The 27,725-nt window shown below is 43.7% G+C and overlaps 1 protein-coding gene across 5 annotated transcripts in view; it reads left to right on the top strand.

The window, feature by feature from the left end:
- The window catches only part of KCNAB1 (potassium voltage-gated channel subfamily A regulatory beta subunit 1), a 413,540-nt gene that overhangs the window by 140,203 nt on the left and 245,612 nt on the right, over nt 1-27,725 (top strand). The window contains exon 1 of one of the 5 annotated variants that reach the window (XM_045503173.1): nt 6,500-7,494. The exons of 3 other annotated variants lie outside the window; for them this stretch is intronic. In XM_045503173.1, the coding sequence (XP_045359129.1) occupies nt 7,274-7,494 (221 nt within the window). In that variant the 5' untranslated portion in view covers nt 6,500-7,273. Of the gene's footprint in view, nt 1-6,499; nt 7,495-27,725 lie in introns of those variants that run through there. One more of the 5 variants, XM_045503171.1, reaches the window with a different exon arrangement.

The following is a 27,725-nucleotide window of genomic DNA, read 5'->3' as shown; positions in this document are numbered from 1 at the left end:
CGGTGAAACTTTCTTCCGGAGTAGCAGAAGGGTTGATATGTGGAACTTTCTTCTATTCGTCAGAGCCTCAAGAATTTCCAGTTTGGCCTCTCAATCTTGCTTTCTCTGTTATTCCAAACCCTGTTCCCAAGCAAATGTAGGCCCATCGTTACCTTCATGGCTGGCTCAATTTGTCAGAATATAATAAATTGTTCTCCAGACCCAGACGTTAAGAATTTCTGATAAATGGCAAACTCTCATCCTAACAAGCTCTTTTAACCACAAATAACAGGCACATAAAGTGGCTTGCCATCTGTATGCTTGAATGTTTAAAATTCTTGAGATAGTAGCAGATTCTTTTCTGTTTTGAATGAATCCGGTTTTGTCTGGCTGCATAATTGAACGTTTCCTGGCCCCCACTGGCTCTGGTTGCCGATAGCATATAAACCACAAATTCTAAGTGGACCCAGCAAAAAGCCCTTGTTGTGACATTACTTGTGAGAAATTGAGTTAATCAGAAGTGTGCCAGGTAATTGGGAATAGATGTTTTCTTGAGCATTAAGAATAAAGTATTATGAAGTATTTTAAAAAGTTGATAGCTACCAAGCTATGGATGATTTGATTTTTCCAAAATGTTCAGAATTTTAATATTGAATTTTGCCCCTCACTCATAGTAAGAATAAAGCCTTTAAAAATTCATAAAATGGCACTATTTATTGTTTGTCAGTTTATTTATTTTTGAGAGAGAGACTGCATGAGTGGGGGAAGGACAGAGAGAGACAGAGAGAGAATCGTAAGCAGGCTCCACGCTGACAGCACAGAGCCTGACACGGGACTCAAATTCATGAAACTGTGAGATCGTGACCTGAGCTGAAACCAAGAGTCAGACGTAACCGACTGAGCCACCCAGGCACCCCCATAAAATGGCACTATTTAAGGCCCTTCTCACAAGGAGGCTCTTTCAGGGAGAAGCAGTATGCACAGCGTTGAGAACCAAGTCTCTGGAGCCAGGCTACCTTGAGTAAACCCCAGCTGTGCAGCTTCCTGCCTGTGTCACCTTGGGCAGGTCATTTAACTTCTCTGTGTCTCATGTTTCCTCATATATAGAGTGGTGTTGAAAAACCTATTACCTCCCCATGGGATTACGTGCTAATTAAATGAGTTAATACACGGGGAGTGTTGGTAAGAACTCCTAGGCTATAGGAGGCGTAGTGTAAGTCTTACCAGTGTTAGTAATTGCCGGGGTCTCCTGGTGAGCTGGCTTAATAAAGGACTTCCCAACAGCCCTGCTTCTAGTAAATCGAGATGGTACTTAGCAGTTATCAAGTGCCTATTTCGTGCAATTTCTGTAATTACCCAAAGAGGCATGTCCTTGCACCATTCTTTTGGTGAAGATTCTGAGGTGCAGGGAGGTGGAGCAGCCTGCTCACTGGCACGCAAGGAACGGGCAGGGCAGAGCTGGGATTCACCCCCAGCTCTAGCTGACCCCACGCTCTCGAGTCCTCCCATGTGGCCACGAAGACTCTTTGCTGATCATGAGAGGCTAGGGTGCAGGTTAAGTAGCCTATGGCCTGTTCCTAACCAGCTCTGTCATGACTCAATGACCCTTTGACATTAACGCCCAAGAATTCCGAATATCGGGTACTGAATCCAGACCAGCTGAGACACAGGTGAAATCTCAGAGTAAGTGACAATTTGGCTCCCTGTGATCTTGTAACCTCCACAGCTCTCTGTGAAAGCACCCTGTGGAATCTATAGGGAGCCCTCTCATATGTCAGATGAGAGAACAGAGGCAGAGAGCTATAATGACACCCGGGGTCAGAGGCAGAGTGACAGAGCTGGGTTTGGAATCTGGGTCTTTGCCTGCAGGCCTCTCTCTGCCACCTCGTGACACATCTGGGGGTGCTGATTACACATGCCCAGTATAAAGCGAGCCCTTGAAAGGGAAAATTGGCAGAATAAGGAGATCATTAAGAACGGGGGAAAGTGCTAGAAATGCCTTAAAAAGCACCACTTCTTGTATCAAGAGTTACCATGTAGAGGCTTTACAACTTGGTGGAAAGGAACAAAGGAACAGAGTTCTATTTGGAGGTCTTCTTTGTAGCACATTTGTAACATTGGCTCAGGACATACGGAGTGGCACAATAATATCCCTGTCGTCTAATTATGACTTTCAGGAGCATCTTCTTTAGAGTGCTCCGGTCATTTCTCTTGACCAGTTATAAGAATTAAAAACATGGGGGCACCTGGGTGGCTCAGTCAGTTAAGCATTCTACTCTTGGTTTAGGCTCATGTCATGATCTCACAGTTCATAGGATCGAGCCCTGCATCGGGCCCTGGGCTGACAGTGGGGAGCCTGCTTGGGATTCTCTTTCTCTCCTTCTCTCTCCGCCCCTTCCCTGCTCTCTCTGTCTCAAAATAAACATTTTTTTAAAACATTAAAATCAAACAATATCTAATATCTGCACTGGTTTGAGAGGGCTGCTATAACAAGTTACTATAGATGGGGTGCACCTGGGTGGCTCAATCAGTTAAGTGAGTTAAATGTCTAACTCTTTCTTTTCTTAAAATACGTTTATTAATTTTCAGAAAGAGAGCATGTGTGTGAGCAGGGGGAGGGGCAGAGAAGAGACCGAGAATCCAAGTGGGCTCCCCAGGCAGGGCTGGGCCTCATAAACTGAGATCATGACTGTTGTGAGTTCATGACCTGAGCCCAAATCAAGAGTCGGTTGCTTAATGACTGAGCCACCCAGGCACCTCTCTTCTGGCTCTTGATTTCAGCTTAGCTCACGATCTCACCGTTGGTTATGGGATCAAGCCCCGCTGGGCCTGGGCATGCAGCCTGCTTAAGATTTTCTCTGTCTCCTTCTGCCCCTCCCCTGCACTCTCCCTCCCTCCCTCTCTCTCTCTCTGAATTCCCGCCCCACCCCCAACAAACAAAATAGGGTAGATTAGTGGACTGAAACAATAGAAATTTATATTTTCTTGATTCTGGAGGCTAGAAGTTCAAGACCAGGGTATCAACAGGGTTGGTTTCTTCTGCGGCCTCTTTCTTTGGGTTGCAATTGGCTGTCTTCTCCGTGTGTCTTCAGAGGCTTCCTTCCATCTGTGTATGTGTCTGAATCTCCTCTTATAAAGACATAAGTCATATTGGATTCGGGCCTGCCTTAATGACCTCATTTTACTTTAATTACCTCTTTAAGGACTGTGTCTCCAATACATTCATATTCTGAGGTACTTACTGAGAGTTAGGACTTCATCATATGAACTTGGTGGAGGGACCCAATTCAACCCATAACAATAGATCTCACATCTGCGTCTACTTTTTTTTTAATTTAAGAGTTTAAAAAATTTTTAAATTTATTTTTGAGACAGAGACAGCAAGCAGGGGAGGGGCAGAGAGAAAGGGAGACCCAGAATCTGAAGCAGGATCCAGGCTTTGAGCTGTCAGCATGGAGCCCAAAGCGGGGTTCAAACCCATGAACCTTGAGATCATGACCTGAGCCGAAGTTGGACACTTAACCAACTGAGCCACCCAGGCGCCCTGCATTTACATTTATGTCTACGTCTATCCTTATATCATTGTCTGTGGGTCTTACTTGAACCCAAAATAATGTTAGTAATTCCTCAAAATCCTATTGTATGACAATAACAGGACACATCTCTAATTTCCCCACCTTAATTAGCACATGGTCTGTTAGCACAAACTTATTAGGAATGAGCTGCTCACAGCCAACTATGTAATTCCCTGGCCCCTGAGACCTACTGCTCCATTAATGCTGGGAAGGGTGAGCACAGCTGGGGAAGTCACCGAGCTGCTGGCTGGCTATCAAAGCCCGTGTGGTGTCAGATCTGAAAAGACACACTGCGGGTAGCAAGAAAGAAGCTTGCACCAGAGCGCTTCTCTGGTCTCCATTCTTTGATTCTCTTTGAGGCGGACTAAAGGCAGACACTTGTCAATACACAAGGGGTGCAGATGTGAATGTGGGGCAATTATTGGCTCCTTTAAAGTAAGCAGGCTGTGTGAAGCTAGAACGTGCAGGATTTTTTTTTTCTTTTTCCTTCTTTTTAAGGAATCAAGTTTATCCAAGAATTTGGCATCTTCACATATGCTTTCCTTCCTCCTTTCCTGCCGCGTTCTTTCCTTTGCGTCCTTATCTCCCTCTTTCAATTATTCATACGGTGAGGGACTGCTAGGCATAAGGCACTGGGCTCAGTCCTGTGAGAGGTAGGAAGGGGACTCTGAGACACTCGGCCTTGCAGGTTTTGTTCTGCTAACCTCACCCCTGCTCTGGTTTGGGTTAGCGAACTGCGTTAGCTATGTCGGCTAACGGTGCTGATCTCTGGCCCTCCCTCCTCCCCCCTCCCTGGGGACTTGGTGGCACTACTTCATCAGCCCTCGGCCACCTTCTCACACCTCCTTCCCCTCTGTCAGTGCCCAGGCAAGCTCCTGGCCATCCGGGCCCATAGGGATCACCAGGCTCTGTCTCGCCTTCCAGGCTGCTTTGTTTTCCTCTCTTTCTGAGCTCTTCCTTTTGATGCCTCCCACTTCTTCCTCTTCTCCTGATTCACATCGATCATCTCCGATGAGCCAGCTTCGTGTGAAAACACAAAGGTTCTAATGATGTGCTTCCTCTCTGCCCACTGTTATTTATTCCAGGGAACACAGAGCTCATCAAGAACTCCCTCCTTGGAGCCAAGGGAAAAAGAAGGCATCATTTGTCCTTTTCCACATCCCTCACCGCATCTGAAAGCTATTTCCCAACCACTGAGCGTTAGGTTGTATATTTATTTTTTAAAGTCATGAAGTATTAAGGATTGAGCTTCCACAATGTGATTTAAACCTTATCTGCAGGTTATAAAACGTTAAGATTCATCTCTGGATTAGAATCCAAAATAAGCACATACTCTGCTTAAAAACTTCATTCTTCGGGTGTCTGGGTGGCTCAGTCGGTTGAGCGTCTGACTTTGGCTCAGCTCATGATCTTGCGGTCTGTGAGTTCAAGCCCCCCGTCGGGCTCTGTGCTGACAGCTTGGAGCCTGTAGCCTGCTTCGGATTCTGTGTCTCCCTTTCTCTCTGCCCCATCCCTGCTCATGCTCTGCCCCCCCCCTCTCTCTCTCTCTGTCAAAAATAAATAAACAGTAAAAAAAAAATGTCTTTTTAAAATTCATTCTTATAACTTAATTTGGCAAGAAGTGGTCAGACCTGTTTGTTGTTGTTGTTGTTTTTCCAATCACACAGACATTGCCAGAATGTGTATTCTCCCCACACTTGCCAACCCCTTGGAAGACCACCTTCCTCCTCTCCTGCTAATCAGATTCATGCCCTGTGCAAAATCCTGCTCCTCTACGAAGGTTGCCTGGGAACCCATGAGCTCCTTGCGGTCCAGACTCTGTCTAAGCCATCTTTGTACCTTAGCAACAAGTAGAGCCAGGTACCTGATAGAGATTCAGTAGAAGTGTGGGGAATGAAGCAAAGAACTTTTCTCCAGCCTTCTGTAATTACTTCTCTGCTTAACTCTAACATATTTAGTGCCTGTACCACTCATTTGAACACTGATGCACCTGACTTGTTAATTAGCCCCTTTAAGACTGGATGTTTTGTCCTTCCCACACAGATTGCCTGTTCCTTGAGGGAGAAGGACAGTGCTTCAACCCCCCCCCCCCCCCCGCCCCGCCATGTTTCTATTGCCTAGCACAGAGATGGTGCTCACAAATGTTATCAATTTAAGCCCTGTTCCTTTTCACTGGACAGCAATGTCTGTTGGGGGCCACGTTCAGAAAACTGATCTTGCAGAAGCCACAATTTTATTGTAAGGGCGTCTATAAAAGGAGTCTGGCTTCCATGTGTTTCAAACGGAGAGATAAAGTGTTCATCAGCCAACTGATGCTTAGTTTTGTTCAACCACATATTTTGAGCCATTGCTTTGCACCTGACACTGAACCACACAATGTTTCTACCTCACATGGATTCAAAGTCGAGAGGAGTGTTTTGCTGCCCACCCCTGACTTGGAGACAGTGTTTGTCATCACCAGTGGCCCTGGGTGACTGGTGGGCAATGGACATAGTTCCAGCCGCCTGGCCTGGACTTTCTGGGTGGTGTGGACCTGCTGCTCACCCTGTGTAGCCCCCTTCTGGGTGGTGCCAAATTGCTGCCTCTTCCCCTATCCCTGGTCCTCTGAGATCCAGAATAGATTTTTACGGCAAGTTAGCTGACTCCAAAAAGTCTGCACTGTGGTTTTTCAAGAAACTTCAAACTTACTGTCTTCAGGAATAACGCGGGAAGGGGAAATGAACTCTAACAAGGCTAATAACAGGGATTTCAAGTAGTGTTTTAGTAAGCCAGTCACAGAGTATTCACGTGTTAATTCACTGGCATGTTCCGTGGCAGAAGCACCCCCACTCTGCCTTCCCCCACTTCCAACTGTTGTGCTGCAGCAAGATTTGGTCTGAATCTGGGCAGACCCCCCCTCCCCCCTTTATGAGCTGCCCTCCAGATTCTGTTACAGTAAGTGTCTGGTGAAAGTGGTCCCTGCCTTGTCGCACACAAAGGCTAGGAGCTCTTTAAAGGGGCCAGCCTGCGCTTCTGTGCAGCTGCAAACATTTGTCAGTGTGGGCTCAGCAACCCAGGCTTTCGCCTGAAAATGAGTGGGGAGGGGTCTTAAGCACTCCCCCTCCCCCCCCCCCAGACCTCCCGGAGTGGGGCGGGGAGGGGAAGGAGCTGACAGTCTGAGTGGATGGAGACCACCGGTCCCTGGGGACCAGCTTGCGATTAGCTGCTTCTTGGATGCTCCGCGTACCAGTTGAGCATCCTGCCTGAGGTCCAGAGCGTGCTGGCGGCGCATCTTGCGGTATATGCCTACGTGGATTTGAGCCATCGCCCAGAGGCGAGCCCGCATTCAGACACGGTGGACCGGCCCCGGCAGTCAGCGCGAATGCTCAGCTTTAGGCGTCTGCAAGAGCCTCCCGACTGCATGGATTTGGCAGTCTAATCAGCCGAGATTATTGCCCGGGAAGATTTGTGAGCCTGATCCGCGCTCCAGCTGCTGTGACAACTTCAGGGCTGGCTGTTTACTTCTCTCGGTGCCTGGGACTCTGTTCTGCACCGCAGCCACTCCTGCCACTTGCCCGGCTCTGAAGTCCTCTGCCGCGAGGACTCGTCTGACGGCATCCCCAGGAAGGGGGAACAAGGAGGGGTTAAAAGACGAGCAGAAACCCCCCCAGCTGCTCAACCTCTCGTGACTGCCTGTGTTCTGGGGTTCTGAGAGGGACCGTGCGCTGCCCGGGGAAGCAATGCAAGTCTCCATAGCCTGCACAGAGCACAATTTGAAGAGCCGGAATGGTGAGGACCGACTTCTGAGCAAGCAGAGCTCCACCGCCCCCAATGTGGTGAACGCAGCCCGGGCCAAATTCCGCACGGTCGCTATCATCGCGCGCAGCCTGGGGACGTTCACCCCTCAGCATCACATTTCTCTCAAAGAGTCCACCGCAAAGCAGACTGGCATGAAATATAGGTATGGATGTAAGATTCCGTCTGCCCGGGGTTTCTGTGTTCTATACAGGTGCACTGGGGGACAGTTCATCGGTGTTGAGAAGTGACTTGACGTGGATGGGTTGCTTAATTTAGAATACTCAGGTGTCTCTAAAATAGCTCCTTAGGAGAGGGGACACCCAAAGAGGTTGTGTTGTGTGTGTGTGTGTGTGTGTGTGTGTGTGTGTGGTATTTTAAAAAAATGCAGCCCATTTTGTATATTCTAAAGTGTTACGAACACCTTTAGCAGTTGAATGAATTCCAGTCTGCAGAGACTAACACAACTGCTGGAAACTGGTATTGAGATCAGGGTAGTTTTTCAACAGCAAATGTGTTGGTCCTATTTTATGGTGCAGACTGTAGTTTCTGTGCTTATACTACTCAAATTAGTTTCTCATCTAGTACTGCATTCTTATATAGCTTTCGAAAGACCAAGGCAGCAAATGCTGTGCAAGCTCTTAAGGAAGTTTTGTTGCAGGAAGAAATGCCTATAAAGGTAGATTAGGTTGAACACTGACACGTTTAAATCTAAATTACCACTTGGAATAAAATAGAGACCTTCTTGTGAAATACGGAGAAAAATTCATTCGTTTTAATATGCGTTTCCTCATAAATTTTTAAGATCCCTCTTCCTCTAGCTTATTTTCCATAGCTGGAGGCCTTCCCAGTACTAGTTGATGCTCTCTTTCATAGAGAATGACTTAAATTTGATAAGTAGAAAATTTCATTATTCAATTATGTGACTCCTGCCTTCTCATGCTATCTGCCTTGCACTGAGCCCTCCTGGCTTTATTTCTTTAAAACTGCTGTCCTTCTAGTCTCAACATGGTTGCAGAGGTAGAGGAGAGAAGCTAATGAGGCATCTTCCAAAGGCTTTGGTTATTCTACTTTGCAGATACGATTTTGTCAATTACTCACATTTAACTATCCCTCATCTCTGTTAGGAGCCAGGTTTCAGGATGAAAGGAACTTGATGCAATGAACATAATGCACACCTCAGGCTTCCCACGTGGGGTTTCTGCAATAGGCATTTAAACCCATTTCTACAAAAGTTACCCTTGAAAAAGTTTCTTTGTAGAGGTACTGGAGAGCTCCTCCTTGCAAAAGCACCAAGCACTGTTGTTTTGATGGATTTTTGAGCCATTAAGAAAGCAAGCCATGTGCTTGGGGGAGGCACTGAAATACCATAGCTAAAGCTTTTTGCCCCAACCCAGAAGGATGCTAGCAGCCTACCTTCATGCAACTCTGTTTTTCCCAGTGTTTACATGGTGGGGAAGGGGGGGGGGCCCACAGTGACTGTTAGCTAACTGAGACCGCAGCCTCCAGTGCATTGGCATTTTGTATCGCGGCTGACTTGTGTGGCACACACCCAACGCTGCCCTGAGGGCTCTGGTCTGCCTGCAGTCCGGCTGCTGTGAGGGAAGACAAGCTGCTGTCTTGATCAGCAGGGCCCCTAGGAATGGGACTCTCGGAGATCAGGCAGATCGCAGAGGTCACTTGAATGGTGGCCGCCAGCATTCTAGCAGCACCATGAGCTTTGTTTCTGTAAACCAGAAGAAATAAAAAGTAATACCCTTCCTTTCCTGTGGCAGAGTTTCATAGTTGCTTATGGATCATTGTGTTGGAAGAGTTTGGTTTTGCGAAGCTTCTCAGAAGGCAGGAGATATCCAGGAAGGTTTTTCTGGTGATATGTGCAGCTCAGCTCAGGTTGGATAATAACGGTCTCTCTTTACAAAAGCTCAGTGTGCGAGTAAGATTCACGTGGGCACCTTCCATTCCTGGCAACTAAGGACAGCTCTTTTCTGACAAAAAGTTAGCCATCTGCATTTTTCAGTATTCTTAGACTCCTTTGTGACTTATGGTGACTGGACAAGATTCTCCACTTGCCTTTTATTCTGAACCATCCTACCCATGACAGGCAGGTGGTTCTCTGTGTGTGTGAATGCGACTTAACACCTCTCTCCTTCAAATTCCACTCAGTGCCTTTAGGAAAGAGGTTGAAATTATGCCAAATGTACACTTAGGGTTGGAGAAAGAAAGAGAGAAAGAGAGAGGGAGGGCGAGAGACAAGCTCTGCACTTTATATATATAAAAAAAAGGGATAGAAATGTTATTATTAGCCAAATTATCATTTTCTTTGTCCTTAATGTCACTAAAATAGCATGTGTTATTGATAACAAATAGCAAAAATTTAAAAAAGTGGCTAACTGTGTTTACAATAACCTTGTCATCCTTGAAAATGATTTCCATAGGAATACCTTAAGCTAGGATTTATAAATTCTACAGAATAAAAAAAAAAAACAAAAAACCGACAACAGCAACAACAACAACAACAAAAAACCCAGTGTCTTTTCATTCATCTTTTTGCCAAGGGGAGGGCTTATAGCTTTCATCAGAGTTTGAAAAGTGTCCACCACTCACTTTTCTTTTTTTATCTAAAAGCAGTGTTACAGAGTGAAGAGGTATTTTAGTCAACAAATATTTATTGAGCATCTATTCTGTACCAGGAGCCCTACTAGAACTGGGCTCCCAAAGGTGCAGACAGCAGACAAGGTTTGAGGCTTACATTCAGGTTGGGGAAGCAGACCACAAGCAAGAAAACAAATCATAAAATCTATTAGGAGACATTCGTAGGAAGACTTTATTTGGGGAAGATGATGGTCATGCCTGGGCTAACTTCTTCACCTTGAGGCTACTGTCCCTGCTTCAGTTCCAGAATTATGCCTGCATCTTGGGGCATGAGTGAAAATGTGCCCATATCTGCCATCTATCTGCCAACCCAGGGACTTCCCTCAGGTGCTACCCGGACATTGAGGACCTACTTGTTACAACCCTGATAAAAGAGTAGAATGCCTCTTACTTACCTGATGCTTTATAATTTTTATGTTTTAGTGCTTATTTATTTGAGAGAGAGAGTGCAAGTGGGGAAGGGACAGAGAGAGGGAGACAGAGAATCCCAAGCAGGCTGTGTGCTGTCACACAGGGCCCAGTGTGGGACTTGAACCCATGAACTGTGAGATCATGACCTCAGTCAAAACCGAGATGATTTAACCAACTGAGCTGCCCAGATGCCCTCGCTTACAATTTCGAAAGCCCAGCTCCTATAATAGCCCATGATTACCGTTCATTAATCAGGAACTCATGAACTTGGGATTTAGAAAGAATTAATTTATACTTGTGTGAAGCATCTGAATTCTGCAAGAATAAATACTCAATAACCTTCACAGCACCATTGTGCTAAAAGCTTGCTTAAAGTTAGCTATTGTTTCAAGGCTGAGGATAAAAAAAAATCCACTAGAAAAATCTGCTGTTCAAAGGCTACTTTTAGCCCAAGAGAACAAGATTCCACCTGTTATTCTGGGGACTATCCTGTATGTAAACAACATAAGACTATTGTGTTTCTTACAGTTTTTACACTTGTGCTTTGTTAATGCAGGAGAGTTGCTTTATTTTAGTTTTGTGTGTGTTTTAAATCTCCGAGTTCATCACACTGTGTTAAAGTTTGATGTATGCTCTGTAACCATACATGATCGATGTAGATCCGTACGTACCTTTCATCATAAGGAAGCCAAATCACTGAGAATAGAAGTTAAATCAGATTTGTTTTTTGGGTTGTTTTTTTTGTTTTGTTTTGTTTTGTTTTTTGGTTTTGCTTATTTGGGTGGTTGGGTGTCTTTTTTAAAATAACTTTTTACAATGATTCTACTAGTATTTGACATGGTCTCAGGCCTTTTGTCATTCAGATTTGAGCATATTTGTACCGATATCTACCCACCCCCATTCTGATATTGTTACTTTAGTCCTAGAACACTTTGAATATTGATGGACTCAATTCATTGAGAAAAATCTTACCTGTAATATATACACCTGTATCAATAAAACTTTGTGCTGTAATGTTACATAAAATAGGCTTTGAAGTTAAGAGAACCCTTTACAAGAATCAATATTGTTGAGCAATAATCTTTAAATTCCACTTTAAGAAGTTACTTTTTCCAGTTTTTTTTTTGTTTTGTTTAGCTTTTTAATGTTTATTTCTGAGAGAGAGAGAGAGAAAGAGAGACAGCAAGCAGGGGAGGGGCAGAGAGAGGGAAACACAGAATCAGAAGCAGGCTCCAGGCTCTGAGCTGTCAGCCCGGAGCTCAATGTAGGGCTCGAACCCTCAGGCTGCAAGATCATGACCTGAGCCAAAGTCTGATGTTTAACTGACTGAGCCACCCACGCACCCCACTTTTCCCAGTTTTTTAGGTTAATCACCTTGTACCATTTTGGTCACTTAAAAGTGTTTTTGAAATAAGTACAGATTCACAGGAATTTGTAAGAAAAATATGGAAAGCTTTTGTGTACCCTTAATCCAGTTTTCTCTAGTGGTAACATCTTGTGTAACTATAGCACAACCTCAAAACCAATTAATTGACATTGCCGTAATCCACAGAATTTATTCAGATTTTACCAGTATACGTGTATTCGTATGTGTGTATCTTTGTATGTCCATGCAGTTTTATCACATGTAGAAGTTTGTGTAACCACCACCACAATGAAGAATCAGAATTATTCCATCACCACGAGGGTCCCTCATGCTTCCCCTTTGTAACCACATCCGTATAACCTTCCCCAATCCCTACATAGTCTTTGGCAACCACTGCTCTCTGATCTGGCTCCATAATTTTCTTTCTTCAAGAACATTTTATGTAAATGGAATTATACAATTTGTAATCTTTGGGGATTTTTTTTTTTCCACTCAGTATAATTCTCTTCAGACCCAACAGAATTGCTGTGTGTCTCAGTTCATTTCTTTTTATTCCATGGTTTGGATATTTCAGTTTGTCCTTTGGTGGATGAATGGTTTAAAAAAAGTCAGGTTGTTGTCCTTATTTTTAGCATGCATTAGATAACTTCAGATTACAACATTATCCTCAAATTCCTTCAGTGCCATTCAGTAGCTCAGGGAATAAAAATCCAAAGTACCTAACCTGGCACCTGAGGTCCTTCATGGTGTGGCTTCCATCATTTTTTCCCAGTTGTGACTCTGTTCTCATCTTTCTTTCCTCTGATGACCACGTGCATTCTCAGAAGTACCTGCTTGGGAGAGGACCCATCACAGTGCCCGGAACCTTCTTGGTTTTTTGGTGCTTCTGTATCATTTCCCGTTCTGGCTGTTCTATTCTAGAATTCTCCTACCTCACTTGACCAGTCAGGCAAACTCCTATGCATTCTCCAAGACCAAACACTAGCATAACCTTCTCAATAAAACCTTGGCCGGCTCCACTCCACTTAGCATTAAATACTCGCTCTTTTGTGCCCCCACTGCAACTGGTTCTTACTTCTGGGATGGAGATTATTGATGGCATACTGTTGGTATTACCTATTTGCATCCGTGTCTTCCCCGGCAGTCTGTGAGCAGCTTGAGTTTTGGATTTTATTCATCTCTGTAACCCTGGAATCTAATCTGGCACCTGGCACATGAGAGTTACTCGATAAATGCTTGGAAAACGAACGGCTATGTCTGTGGGACGCTATTGTAAATGCCAAGTGGGAGGGTTGTCTCTTGAGTCTTTACAGTTTGGTGCGACTAGGTATGTACACAAAAAGGCTGCATATGTGAGTGATACAAAGAAGGATTGTTGCTATAGTTTGAAGAGACCTCATTTAGCAGGGGCTGTAGGAGTCAGGGAGAGGTCACATGAGAAAAGCCAGGGAAGCTTGGCATTGAAGAAGGAGAAACGCCAAGATGGGCACAGAGCAGGAGGGGAACAGGTTACAGCAGGTGGGCAGCATGTCCCAAAGACTGCACTTGCAGGGTTGAGAAATCATAGAATAGGGCAGAGGGTCCGTGCAGGGAGGTGGGGGAGAGAGCATCTTGTAGGTAAAGAAGGGTCAGATTATGGCACCTCAGAGGCCAGGGGAACCCGTTTTAGGCATCAGGTGAACATCAGCAATGGAGGTTGCTGATTTTTGAACAGGTTGTCTCCTTAAAGTTCTGTTAAGAAAGGATTAACCTGGCAGTTGTTCCAAAAACAATTTGCGGAGTTGTAAATGTGAAGTAAGAGAATGTGCTTTAATTCCGTAGCATTCCCTCTTTTCCTACAGAGAACCGAGACTACACAGAAGACTCAGACCAGATGCTTTTCCCATGCTCCTCCTTTCGCAGCCTCTTTATTAAAGCACACGTGTCATCCACCGTTCCTTACCTCCCACGAATGGTGGGCAGGTTTTGAATCAAAGCAATTGAAGTGAAAGATCAGTCTTGTCAGCCGATTACGTAAAAGGCACCGAATGTGTGTATGTGTGTGTGTTTGCGCACATGCGTATGGAGAAAAGTGGGAGGAAATAGGTGGGCTGAAGAGGGGGGAAGAGAAGAGCCTGCTCTGTGGCTGTGTTTCAAATAGAAATATTTGATTTCAGTCCAGAGAAGAGAGCAGCTTGGTTTTTTAGAATGTCAGTTTTTTTTTTTTTTTTTTTTAAGAGTACCGTTGTCGTTTCCACTGATAGCATGGGCTTTCCTCTCTTCCTCAAAGCAAAATGGTGAGAATGGGGAGGTGGAGAAACCTTCCTGAAAATTAGTTGCTGATTCAGTCTCATAGAGTTTATTCCACCTCTGCAAGACAGCAGTCAGAAGTCTGGCATCCATGGGCTGGTGAGAAAATGGTAGGAGGGGAGGCAGCCTCCCGGAAGTTGTTAGACAAACGTCGTTCCAGTTCCATGGTTCTGGAAGAGTGTGTGTGTGTGTGTGTGTGTGTGTGTGTGTGTGTGTGCGCATGCGCGTGCGCCTGTGTGTGTGCATGTGTGGGGCACATACAAGTGAAGGAATCTTTCCAAAGTGTTTCCAGAAACAGCTCATCTTCCAGCTGTAATCTTCAACTGGGTTGTTGCAGATGAAGTCTCTAACCCCAATCCACGCAATGCCCCCCTTCAGAAGTGTACTCCTTTTATAGAAATCCTTTCTTTAAAGAAAATTCTGCAAATACTTGAACTTGTGGTAATTTTGAGAAATGTTCTGAAGGGAGGAAAGAAATCCCATTATGTTCACAAGGGAAATCAGATTCAGATATTTGACTTTGAATTTTCAAACTCATTTCTTCAAGTATATAATCTGTCATTAGTATATTGAATGGAATGAGATTTAGGTCCAGTGAATCTGATCAAAATATAGGATTCTTGGCTTTTTTTTTTTTTTTTTGAATTTGACATTCCTTTTAGGAGAGAAAACCCCGGTATGAGAAGAATTGAATTCAGAAGCATTGATTCCTACTTTACAGAAATATTAAAGCCATTCTGGTAGTCATTATTATTAGACTATGATAAAAAAATTATTCAATGTTGCCAATTAATCATTGTTGTATGTTTAAAAAATGTTTTGGTCACCAGTTTCCTGCTCTTCAGAATTAGAAAATAAACAGTGATAGTGAAGAACTTAAGGCAAAAGTCTTAAAAATATCCATTTCAATACTTAGAATTTTTAATCTTATGTGATCACTAGAAATAAGTAAATTTGTAGTGGAGGCTAGTGCTGAAGGAACTTTAGATGCCGTCCAATTCAGTCCTATTATTTTATACAGAATGGCCAGTTCCTTCATCCAAGTTACTCAAGGAGGTGATGGGAGAGTCAAGGCCAAACTCAGGTGTCCTGACTGCAGGAACAGGATTCCTTACTTAAGCTTCTACACTGTAGCCTCTTGGTTACCCTCCATTTTTCAACATTGAAAAGAAGGACAGTACATAAAATGCTTCTAGAAAGGGCAATTTTCTTCTATACAAATGCACAGTTTCCAGTTCAAACTTTTCTTTAGAAGAAGCAAAGCCTTATTGTGCAGTAAGAGAGCCAAAGACACTTTCTCCATCTATTACAGAATTGGGAGGACCCCAGAGGAGCTCCCTGGCTCTCTCTACTTGTACATGTTCTGAAACTGGATGAAAATTCAGTTCTAGAAGATAGTGTGCACAGTTTCTACAGAACTGGTGTCTCAGAGACCTACAAAGCCATGGGCTCAGATGATGGGACAGTGCTCCATGTCAACCTGGGCTATGAAATGCTCACTGGGACATTCAGTACTGAACAGACGTTACTCTCCTCCATGCTTTTAGAGATTACTTTGAAAGTCTGCTCCTGAGAGTCAGAATCAAAATACATTTAAAAATCCTCATTGCAGGTTGATTTTCAGTGACTCAGATTGGAAACCAAAACAGAAGCCCAGCAGTGATGCTTTTTCTTGGAATCGACAACTAGGGAGGACTCTGAGAGCACTCGCACAGGCCATCTGGTCCAGCCCTCATGAGAAATCTGTCCTGTTTTTCCAATTTGTGCCGTGCAGCAGCTACTTGTAAAGGCCCCTAAAGAAATATTGTGTAATCCCCTTTCACAGCAGTCATGAAAAAAAAAAATTGGCTCTTCTTTCTAAGAATTAGAATCATTCATTAAGCTCTGAAACCTCCCAAGGAAGCCATCAAGTGAGGGTATTTGAGAACTCTTGTCTGTGGTCTGGACCCTAACAGTCGTGTCAATTTGGAAGGTGAAGATAGAATGAGGGGCAAGGTGGCAAGGGTGGAGCAGTGAGGCAAGGGGAGGCACCCAGAGGCCTGCTGGAAGATCTCAACCTCCTATTGATGCCTGAGGCAGGAGATCCCTCCCATTCTGGTCCAGCACCTGCTCACCTGGCCTGACTGTTCTGTTGCTAGACCATCCAAGAGTCTAAAAAAAAATTTTTTTTTGACCATGACAAAATTTCTTCTTGCAATTGACTTGGCCCCTTTCAAGGTGCACTGGAAGCTTCTGGAAGCTTCTTGGCCTGTCCCTGTTGAACTGAAAATGATATAGCTATAATTTCTTCGTCCATAAGTGTTCCCGAACTTGAAAACCATTACTAACATTTAGCCTCCTAATTTTCAGGATGGTTCCAGTTTTTTCCTCCTAGATTTCATTTTCTGATTCCCCACGGTAATGAGGATGCTCCTTTAAAGCCCCTGTACAATGTCTACATCTTCTTTAGGCCACCCAGAACTGGATACAATTCCAAGGAAAGGCCTAGACTTCTCAGTAAGGAATAGCAAGATCACCTAATAACAGAAACCTGCTTTGTCCCCTTGTTTGCATTTTATGGCCATGCTTACTGTTTTTAGGGGGGGAAACCATGTTTTTAAAAAATATATATTTTTAATGGTTGTTTATTTTCGAGAGAGACAGAGACAGAATGCGAGTGGGTTAGGAGAAGAGAGAGAGGGAGACACAGAATAGGAAGTAAGCTCCAGGCTCTGAGCTGTCAGCACAGAGCCCAACGTGGGGCTCGAACTCATGAGCGGTGAGATCATGACCTGAGCAGAAGTCGGGCACTCAACCCACTGAGCCACCCAGGCGCCCCGGGGGAGAAACCATTTTTAACACTTTGAACTAATCTTTGGAAAAAATTCCTGAGAAATAGGTTTTAAAATTCTAACTTATTAAAATCACGGAGGGTGGCTGTGCTGATACATAGCTGACTGGCTCTAAAGGTTACAAGAACAGTTGAAGTCTGTTGGGTTAAATAAGTGCATATCTAATCTACAGGTTTCAGTGGTAGTTGGGTATCAAACAGAAAAACCTAGTAGCTGATAATAGGATTCACTTGCTTTCTGATATCCTCTTATAGGGAAGTTTTTTTTTTTTAATCTTCCAGGTTTAAAGATCAAGGCAATTGTACAGAACCAGTATTAATAACAAGAAAAGTCTTCTGTGTTGGTAATTAGCATCTTCCAAGACAGTGGCCCTGAAGGGACTTAGCTGCAGGAAATTCCAACCACAGAGTTCTCCATGATGAGTTTCTATCTACTAGAAGGCCCATCTGGTTTAACAGAGCTCTTATATAAGAAAAGCGAGCTTTTTCCTGAAGAACATATGCTAATAAAGCACACTCTTTCCCATTTCTTTGAAATTAATTTCCACTTTAAACTTGGTTTTTATGTTACTGGGTTTTTGTTGTTAGAGTCTTTGGCCTGAGACCACAGCAACAAGCTGGTTATAAAAACTGACTGTGTAAATAGCGTGGCTTTAATGAATGCTACTCCTCTTTCAACTCAAGAACCAGCAAAGAATTCCTCTGAGGCATTTTGATGAAAACAGGCCTTTTGACTCACTAATACTTTATTACCTATCTCCTCATTCACAAGCACCTCTGCATTATGGAATCTTTGCATATACTGAAAAGACTGGAAATGCTCAGAGAGTCTTTGTTTGATTTCACAGGGTTTTCGTCTTGATGGAAAACATATTTGTTCAGTTTTAAGAGAAGATCTATGAACTACTTAAACAAAAAGTGGGAGTTGGGAAATTCATAGTCTGATGTACAACTTCTCTCTTAATAATGGCCTCTCTTTCATTTGCAAGGAAGAAGTTTGGGGTTTCACTTTTACCCAAATACAGTTTGTCCCAAAGCCATCTTCTGAAATCAGGAGGCTCCCATCTTAGTCCACAAAAGCCCTGGGCCACCCCTTACCCAGAGAAGTGAGTGTGTACTTGCCTGAGAACGTCAGATTCCAGGAATTGTTTCCCTTAGGCAGGACCTTCCACAGTCCTGTTTCAGAAAGAGAGGTAATTTAGAAGGGGAAACAGCAAGTATGCTTAGGAAGCAAACCTGGACCCTGCATAACATAGTCGTTTTCCTATTGCTGCCGCAACAAACTACCAAGTTAGTGCCTTCACCAACAGTTCTGGAAGTCGGGAGTCTAAAATCAAGGTGTCAGGAGGTCCGTGCTCTTTCTGGAGGCTTCAAAGTAGAAGTTCGTGTCCTTGCCTTCTCCGGCTCCTCAAGGACACTTGCATTTTATAGCTTGTGGCTCCTTCAAAGCACATATTCCCACATCTGGTTCTGTCTTCACATCTCCTTTTCCTCACTTTGATCTGCCTGCCTCCCTCCTATAAGGACTCCTATGAAAACACTGGGTCCACCCAGCTAATCCAGGATAATCTCCCCATCTTGAAATCTTTAACTTAATCACATCCCCAAAGTCTCCTTTACTATATAGGGTAGCCTATTCATAGGTTTCAGAAATGAGGGCATGAACAACTTCCAGGGGCTGGTGTGCAGCTTACTGTAATACCATGGTGCTATGTTATGCAAGCGAGGGGAGAGTTAAAGGGACCCAAAGTATCAAGCATTACATCCTCCTCACTTTCTCTAACATCTAAGACTGATTTAGGCGAGGCAAGACCGCAAAAGGAAGAATGAGGTCACTGAAAATGCAGGGCACTGGGGATTTTCTCTGTGGATGGCTACAGCTTAGGTTTCCAATCAGAATAAAAATTCCTGGTCACAACATACAGCTCCAGTGTGAAAAAGTTGACACAGTATTATCTTGACCTTGGCAGTGACTATAATGGCAGTTATGGCTTGAGTCTGTTCTGCTTGTAAGGCCCCTCAAGCTAACAGCTACTGGAGATACTCCTTTTTGCTTTTTTTTTCTCCTTTCTTTTATGATCTAAGCACAAATGAGAAGATTTGGAGGTGGACATTAATAGAAATACCCATGGATGGAGGCGCCTGGGTGACTCAGTCACTTAAGTGTCAGACTTTGGCTCAGGTCATGATCTCACAGTTCATGACTTCGAGCCCTGCGTTGGGTTCTGTGCTGACAGCTCAGAGCCTGGAGCCTGCTTCGGATTCTGTGTCTCCCTCTCTCTCTTTTCCTCCCCCACTTTCTTTCTCTCTTCTCCCCCTCCCCCAAATATTAAATATATCTGCATCCAAATTTCATAACTAATCAGTGAGATGTGAATCCCACTCCATCCTATAGCATGTGGGGTGTCAGGAGCTGAAGCAGCGTGTCTTTCTTCCTGACATGATGCATCTGTGAGGCTCTGTGCACATCCTATAACAGACCTTCCATAAAACCCCTGCTGTTCCTACTTCATTAATGGTGGTCGTAACAACCTTGTGGGGGAGGAAAGGAGTTTCTTGCAGAGATGTGAAATTCTTTTTCTGAACCCTTCTATTAAATATTGTTCTCTTCAAGCCATTATGTTGACCAGTCATTTTAATCACAGAAAGGCTTTTCTTCTTATTTACAAAATTTGCATATATTCTGACACAAATTTTATTTAAAAAATTTTTTTTAATATTTATTTTTGAGAAGATGAGCAGGGGAGGGGTAGAGAGAGAGGGAGACACAGAATCTGAAGCAGACTCAAGGCTCTGAGCTGTCAGCACAGAGTCCGACGTGGGGTTCAAACCCACAGACTGTGAGATCATGACCTGAGCCGAAGTCAGATGCTTAACTGACTGAGCCACCCAGGCGTCCCTATTCTGACACAAACTTTCAAATGTTTTAATCTCATGCAGTTTTCCTCTGTGAATCTTTGTCTCACATACCAATAGAGGAAGGTGGCTGTTCCTCAGTTCTTTCCATCCCTGTCCAAAGGCCCCCAGCTCCTCTGTCAAGGTCTAGAGTAGTGGGCTTTGAAGATAGCACTCTTGGTGCCAAATCATTCAAATCTATATACCCTCTCTCGGAATGCAAGCATTAAGTACCAGATTGTATCAAACTGGGGGAGAAATATTAGTGGGCACAAAGTGAGCTAGAAGAAAAGATTCACTGGGAATCAGGAAGCTTTGAGAATTCAGAAATAGGGAGTCAAGAGTTAAAACACAACTTTGGCGTGTAATTGAGTCTCTCACGGCCAGATAGTATTTCTTGGAGGGTGTTAGGGAAGCAATGCTCCGGTGAGAGGGGAGTGAGGAAGTGACCTCTTTGGGAACCTTGCAGGTCATGGACCGTGCTACCACCCTGAACTCTAGAGCTGGATGCAAGGCATCCGTTAGAATGCAGTGTGGAGGAAGTAATTCTAAAATGGGAATGAGGGGCGCCTGGGTGGCTCCGTTGGCTGGGCAGCCAACCCTTGATCTCAGCTCAGGTCTCGATCTCAAGTGGTGAGTTCAGTTTCCACGTTGGGCTCCGTGCTAGGTGGGAAACCTACTTAAATAATAAAATGGGACTAGGCAAGTATTGCTCTATAATCCCTCACAGGGCTGGACAACTCCATGTACCTTTCCAATTCCATCACATCGCCTTTGTATATATGTAACAGTGTATTTAGAGCCACCAATGAACACCAAACACTACTTGTAGTACCCTGAGAGCAGGGAGGGAAGGAGCCAGACCTGTCTTTGCTCTCCCCTAAATTACCACCAACAGGGTCTGTATTCTAACGTGGAGAAGACATTGTCCTAACACAAGTATAACACTGACAACATTGCTTAATGTTAACCAAAGAAAAGAAAGATAAACCAACTGAAGTCTGTGTGTTTATTGCAGTAATGAACTCTGCCTGGTTATAGGTCATCGATGACCACTAATGAAGCAAATGTGATGAGTTTAACAAGTACGCTTCCATTTCATTTTTTAGCAAGAAGGCAATACGATCGCATAATACCATTGATCAAAGTATTTGACTTTTAGCAACGACTAGTTTTAGCAATAGACATAGTCATAAAATGTTTATGATTTTTCTTGTTGGTTATTGCTGCTAAGGATGTTAGTCATTTGACCACTTGATATTTTGAGATGGAAAGGCTTTGGGGACAGGGTTTAACAAAAGACAAATACAATCATTACCAGAATGTCTGAATAACATTCTATGTTACTAAAATCTTTGTTGATTGTCTCATGTAAACATTTTAACCAAGGAATTGAAAGAACTTAATATTATTTTTTATCTTTGAGGAGAATTTTGAAAGGAGGTAGAAGTAATATTATGCCCTTTTTCAATTACAGCAACTGAGGCACAAAAACAAAACCTAATGACATGTTGTGCAGTCTTTTGTTTTCAATTTTAAGTTCAGACAGCTTCTGACCAATATTTTTCTATAGTGACCAGCATGTATTTATGCCAAGGGCAACTCAGAACAAAAAAAACTCTAACATTGGCAGGATTCTGTTTCCCTTTTTTACCATGAGGCTGTGGAATGGTCCAGGTGCTTGGTGTCCTTCATTGTGACTCTATCCAGAAAACCAGGGCAAAGACAGGACTAGATCAGTATAGTAGCACAAGGAATGTAGACTTGAGCTCAGGGCTGATCCCAGAATCCATAGGCTGCAGGAAATTGAGAGATGATGTGGATTTTTTTTTTGTATTTCATATTATTAGAAATTTGTCTTGAGTGGGAATAAGTGCATCTTTAGGTATTAATAGCTAAAGTTACATGCAGCTCAGAGAGGAAACAGATATTTTACTTTTTTTGGATAGTTAGTCCAGCAAAGTGTGTGTGTGCGTTTAAGGTACAAACACAAAACATGGATAATAGTAGCAAATGGTTCCACGACCTAGTAGCCAAGGGTACTACAACATTTGTTTACCCAGCTTTGTCTTCACTAGCAAATTACTTAACTTCCCTGTACCCCAGTGTTTGTCAGATGGACCTGGTAATCCTTTATGGGGTTGTTTGAAAGATTGTATGAAATAATGTATGTAAAATACCCATTGTTATCCATCATAATTATCAATATCAATAACACGGGGACAAGAATAGATGAGGCTCTAAAGCATATGGTGATAGCATTGTAATAGGTCTTTTTTAGAAGTTAGTTTTTGCATGAGAATATTCATATTTTAGTCATTCCCCGTATAGCACAATGTCTGGCTTGTTGTAGGTGACCAACAGAAGTTTGTTGGGTGGGTGATGAGAAATGGACAATGATTTCATTTTGATAAGCTTCAAAGTCTTCCAGGGGATTGTATTACAATATACTCTCTTGACTTTTTGTGCAGGCTTCGTTCTCTACCCGACTTGTCCTCTTGACAGTCATGAAGAGTTTTCTTTCCTTTGAAGGCAAGAATCCTATCTGCTTTTGACCTTGGCTGCTGAAAAGCCTGACCTGACCTTGGCTGCTGAAAAGCTTGCTGTCCCCCATCGTGTCTGTTATATCTACTTACACCTAGCCTTGTACCAGAAAAGAATATGAGGCGATACCTCAAATTGCATGGCTTTTAGGAAAGAAGACTAAAAATGGCAGGGTTGAGACAGGGATTCACGACACTTGTAACATTTGTCTTATTCTCACCCTTAACAACGCACATGTCCTTGAGAAGCATCTGCTGGCCATACACTGTGTTGTTAGGAAAGACAAAAGTGCAGCTGTGTGCAGGGTCCTGAGGGAGAGTCGTGCAGGAACTGCCTGAGTCTTTGTTTGTGTTGTTTTTCTGCGAAGAACGTGGGTCTGTGTCAGATGGTGATTCTCGAGTTCTCGCTTGATCCTTGACAAAGAAGAGGACTTTGAAAGCAAGGTGGTTTATAAACCTAGATTCCTTATGGTAGTAAGCGGATTACATCATAAAGAGGGACTACCTCCATGCAAACTATACTTCAGGGGAAAATTATTTATATTGATAAATAATACAGGTATGTATTGGTCAATTAAAATACAGGATATAACTGGGGCGCTTGGGTGGCGCAGTCGGTTGAGCGTCCGACTTCAGCCAGGTCACGATCTCGCGGTCCGTGAGTTCGAGCCCCGCGTCAGGCTCTGGGCTGATGGCTCAGAGCCTGGAGCCTGTTTCAGATTCTGTGTCTCCCTCTCTCTCTCTGCCCCTCCCCCGTTCATGCTCTGTCTCTCTCTGTCCCAAAAATAAAAAAAATAAAAACGTTGAAAAAAAAATAAAAAATAAAAAATAAAATAAAATACGGGATATAACAATTCTAAAAGCCCCTCAGTGACTTGGATTTTGAACAGAACATCATGTGTAAATAGAGCTGGCTAAGTCTTATTGAGGCACATCCAGTCACTCTGGCTTTTTCTCAATGGCTGCAGCAACCTGAGGGTCTGAATTCCCTGAGGACTTAGGCGCAGGACCACTTGATACTCCAAATCCAGATCCAGTCCCTCCAGCCCACACTGAGCTATCTACCCTTTTCTTCTGAGGTGCATGAACGAGGAGGGATCTTCTGTATTGGTTGCAGTGGGGCAGATGTGGTGAGACCATTTAAAGATATTAATATATGTGGTTTCTCCCTGCACCTCCGCATTTTTGTCTTTGTTCAAGCAAGTAGCTTGTGCCTCCTTACTTGCAGAAAGTGTGTCTTTTGTTTCCAAAAGCCTCGGTCAGTTGAAGAGAACCAGTTTTGAGAGAAAAGGCATTTCTCAGATTAAGTTGAGATTCTGCTAGATGGGAGGTTCGGCCGGAAGTCTGAGGCCCCATAAACCTTGGTCCCTGATAGCATGCAAAGAACGTGATAGGATCTCATAGGGAATGGCCCTGTGGTATAGACTGGATCCCCAGTCAGGGGCTCAACCTCCCCTGAGGTCTATGAAGCTTCCTGTGTTGTGTGGAAGGAGCATAATCAACCACTGTGTGTAATCTCTGGGGTAAAGTGGACAGGTGAGCAGTGGTGGGAGGGTTCCTTGGGAGGGTAAGACCCTGGGACCTAAGACAACCCAAGTGGCATGGAGAGGGCAAGAAGAGAGCCAATATCATCTGAAGGTAGAATTTCTTGTCAGCTTGGCAGAAGGGCTCCCTGCGTTGAAATTAATTTATAGAAAAACATTAACGTGCTATATTTCCCAAACACTTGAGCTTATGGTCTGCGATTCTTACTTGCTTTGTGTGTATTTTGGAAGATGCACAGGTTGGGCAGGAAGGACAATCTAGGCATCATTTCAAGATGGGAAGTCAGCCAACCAAAGAAGGATGAGGAAGAGGGTAAATTCTTCATGCTGCGGAGATAGGAGTCCCCAGGCTTAGCCATGCAGAAACTGCATATATTTGTCTTAAGAGAGAATTTATTTTTACAGAAATAGGGAACTCTTTTTGCTTGAATTTTCCCATCATTTCTTTTTTGCTCTGCCTTCACAACAATAGAAATTATTTATTTGGTTAAAAACTTCCTCTCACAGGTGCACTTATTTCTCAAAAGAATGACTAAATGTCTCCACTTTGATTTAGAACAAGAGAGAATGTCATTAAAATTGAAGCTGAGTTTGGTAGTACAGAGCTGTGTATAAAGAGAAAATTAAGGACTGTGAAGTTATCCTGGTGCTGTTACTGTCCCTTTGAGAGAGAACTGAGGCCAAGGAAAGTACAGATGTAGGGGTAAGGCAGAGCAACGCTGTTTTGGAGAGGCTGTTGATGGACCACATTATTACTAAACTCTCACGCACTGCTCTAACCACAGTGTAGCAGGAGTTAGTGGACAGATCTGTCTCATTATTAAACTATTGGCCTTAAATCTTTCTCATCTTATGATTATTCAGAATGGAGTAGGGGTTGTAGAGAATAGATCCTAGCAGAGCATTATGCTCACATATATATGTATTCTTAGCTACCAAGGTTGATAGGATTTCTAATGAATGGATTCACTCAACAAATATTTCCTGAGCACTCGATGCCAGGTGCTGTTCTGGCTGTTGAGGATCAGGGGTGAACAAAACAGTCTTTGCCTTTAAAAAGTTTACGGTTTAGGAGTGCCTGGGTGGCTCAGTCGGTTAAGTGTCCAACTTTGGCTCAGGTCACTTACTCACAGTTGATGAGTTCAAGCCCCACGTCGGGCTCTGTGCTGACAGCTCAGAGCCTGGAGCCTGCTTCAGATTCTGTGTCCCCCTCTCTCTCTCTGCCCTTCCCCTGCTCACGCTCTGCCTCTGTCTTTCTCCCTCAAAAATAAAAACATTTAAAAAAATTTAAAAGTTTACATTTTAGGGGCACCTGGGTGGCTCATGTCATGATCTCACGGTTTGTAAGTTCAAGCCCCACATCGAAAGCTGTCTGCTCTCAGAGCAGAGCCCACTTCAGATCCCTTGTCTCCCTCTCTCTGCCCCTCCCCCACTGGTATTCTCTCTTTCTCAAAAATAAACAAACATTTAAAAAATAATTAAAAAAATAAAATAAGTAAAAAGTTTACATTTTAGAAGAGGGAGAGGAAGAAACAAAAAAAATGTTTAGCCTATCAGGTGACACCTGCTATGAAGATAAGCAGAGCAAAGGGCAGAAAGTCCTGGAGGGGGCTATTTAAAGAGGATGGACAGAGATGTTTTTTGATAACTTTGCACTGTAGGCTGGAAGAAGATGAGAGAGTGAGCCTTCTGAGCATCTGGAGGAAAATCAATCCAGAGAGAGGAAACAGCAAGTTCAAAGGCCCTGAGTGTCCTTGCTGCATCCAAAAACAGTGAGGAGTCCAATGAGCTTGGAATGAGCCAGGGAGGGAGAGTAGCAGCCCAGAGCCAGATTGGGAGAGCCTTGTGGGCCGTGATGAGGACTTCGGTTTAATTCTGAGTGGGATGGAGCCATTTCAGGATCTTGAGTTGAGGAGTGACAAGATCTGTGTGGGCTTTGTAAGGATTGCTCACTGGAGGGGGACAAGTGCAAGTCAAGGGGCCAATCAGATGCTGCAGTCAGGAGAAGGTGGCTTGAACTGGGGAGACAGGGATGGAAGTGGTGGGAAGTGGTCAGATATCTTGTAGACAAGCCCGTGATGCTAACAATGAAGGTCTTACCTGCAGAACTGCTAATCTGGGGCTATTTGCTACGATGGTTAGCCCTTTTGATTCCAGCTCTGCCTGGGTTTACACTGTCTTTGATGCTGGGTTACCTTTTCATCAGTAAATGTAGACGGTGACAATATCTGCCTTCCAGGCTGTCAAGAAGATTAAGCAAAAGGCCTAGAACAACACTGATCTTAATAGTTCAACATTTTAATTCTATCATGTTCACATTAGGAAATGTCTTATGATCAATCCCAGGAGTTATTCTGGTCGTGTTTCTTTGCTCTGAACAGCTACTATTACATGGATGGTACATTTTCAATTGATGGAACTTTACAATTTAGGAGATACAGTGGGTCGACATAAAAAAATTGGAATGTACATATATCCTGAGGATTTGCTAGCATTTGCTTTCAGATTTTTACTAAAAGCTATTTTTCCCTTTTAGTTAGAGATCCAGTCCTTATTTTCCTTGTGTTTCCCTTTCAAAGAGGAAAAACAAAAATACTTACCAGCCCCCCTCCTTCAAATTTCAAAGCTGGAACACAAACATTCCTTCAGGAATGCTGGCTGTTTACTTTCTCCCTGCTTTACCTAACTCTCTCTGGCACTGTACGGAGTTGCAAACAACAAATCATTTTTTTAAGTAAAAGGCAAGCATTCAATCCTATGAGCATCTTATTTCTGTGATTCTAGAAATCTGGGTTTTAATTCTGGATTGTTTGAGTTTTTGATGGAGGGAATTAAGCTTGAGGGAGGCTCCAGCGCTCTTTACCACAGAGGTGTTGGCCTCTTGGGTTCACCGTGGCAGTGGACAGCCACCACAGATTGCTACAGTATAGGCTGCTGGAGTCTGTTGCTCATGTTGTCCTCCCTCAAGCCAACAAACCTTTATTTAGTCCCTATCTGTTATGTGCATAGCACTCTGGTAGTCCCTGCATGAAGCAAAAGAAATACTGAATACTGTACTTACTATTTGAGGATCAGCTCAGCTTTTTACCTTAGTGGGGAGACAAGATTCACCTGCTTAACTGAATTGAGAATAACGGAAGTAATATAAAAGAGATTGCTCAGTAGAATTAGAAAACTCTATCACATTCAATGTTATAAACCATGGATCCTGACTCACCCAGTCCTGGTGGTCAGCATCAGAGAAAGAGAAGGCAGCTGACTTATGTTCCCAAAAGGAGGAGCAAGGCGATGGCTGGAGGTTCCTTAGTCCTCCTCCCGTCTTTGTGATTAACCTGATTGTCAAATGTCACAAGCCAGAGAAAGCAGGGGCAGAAGACTGGGGCTTCATAATACTAGGAACTAGAGAGAAAGCTAGGTGGCGAGTGCGATGTCTCCCATCACTTAGGGAATGAGACTAGTACTGTACAGACAGTTGCCCAGGACGGTGGTCAGCCACCTCCCCCAGGGCTTGCTGAGAGCAGGATTGCATCAGAACCAGTCCCGGCACTATTTCTCTACCCACTCCTCCCAGATGAATATGGAGAGGACAATGGCGAGATAATGAGAAATCTCCTTGTGGAGTAGGGAAGTGTTCTTCCTTCTCCCACCAACCAACAACGGCATATAGGGTATGTTTCCTCCCACCCTAAAGCCAAGAGTGAGACTACAGGAAAAGCGCTCAAAATTCTGCTATAACTGTCTACCATCCCCCAAACGAGGGATGGTAATGGATGCCATCCTGTTAGTTTTCAAGCCATTGGCAATTGCTGACATGTGGAGGAAGGGTCAGGGGAAAGACGGCAGGTGCCACATGGGGCAAGGGCATGA

This window comes from Leopardus geoffroyi, chromosome C2 (assembly GCF_018350155.1).
Source record: "Leopardus geoffroyi isolate Oge1 chromosome C2, O.geoffroyi_Oge1_pat1.0, whole genome shotgun sequence".
NCBI classification, from domain to species: Eukaryota; Metazoa; Chordata; class Mammalia; order Carnivora; family Felidae; genus Leopardus; species Leopardus geoffroyi.
The sequence above is the reverse complement of the archived record's forward strand: the minus strand, read 5'-3'. Positions and strand labels throughout refer to the sequence as shown.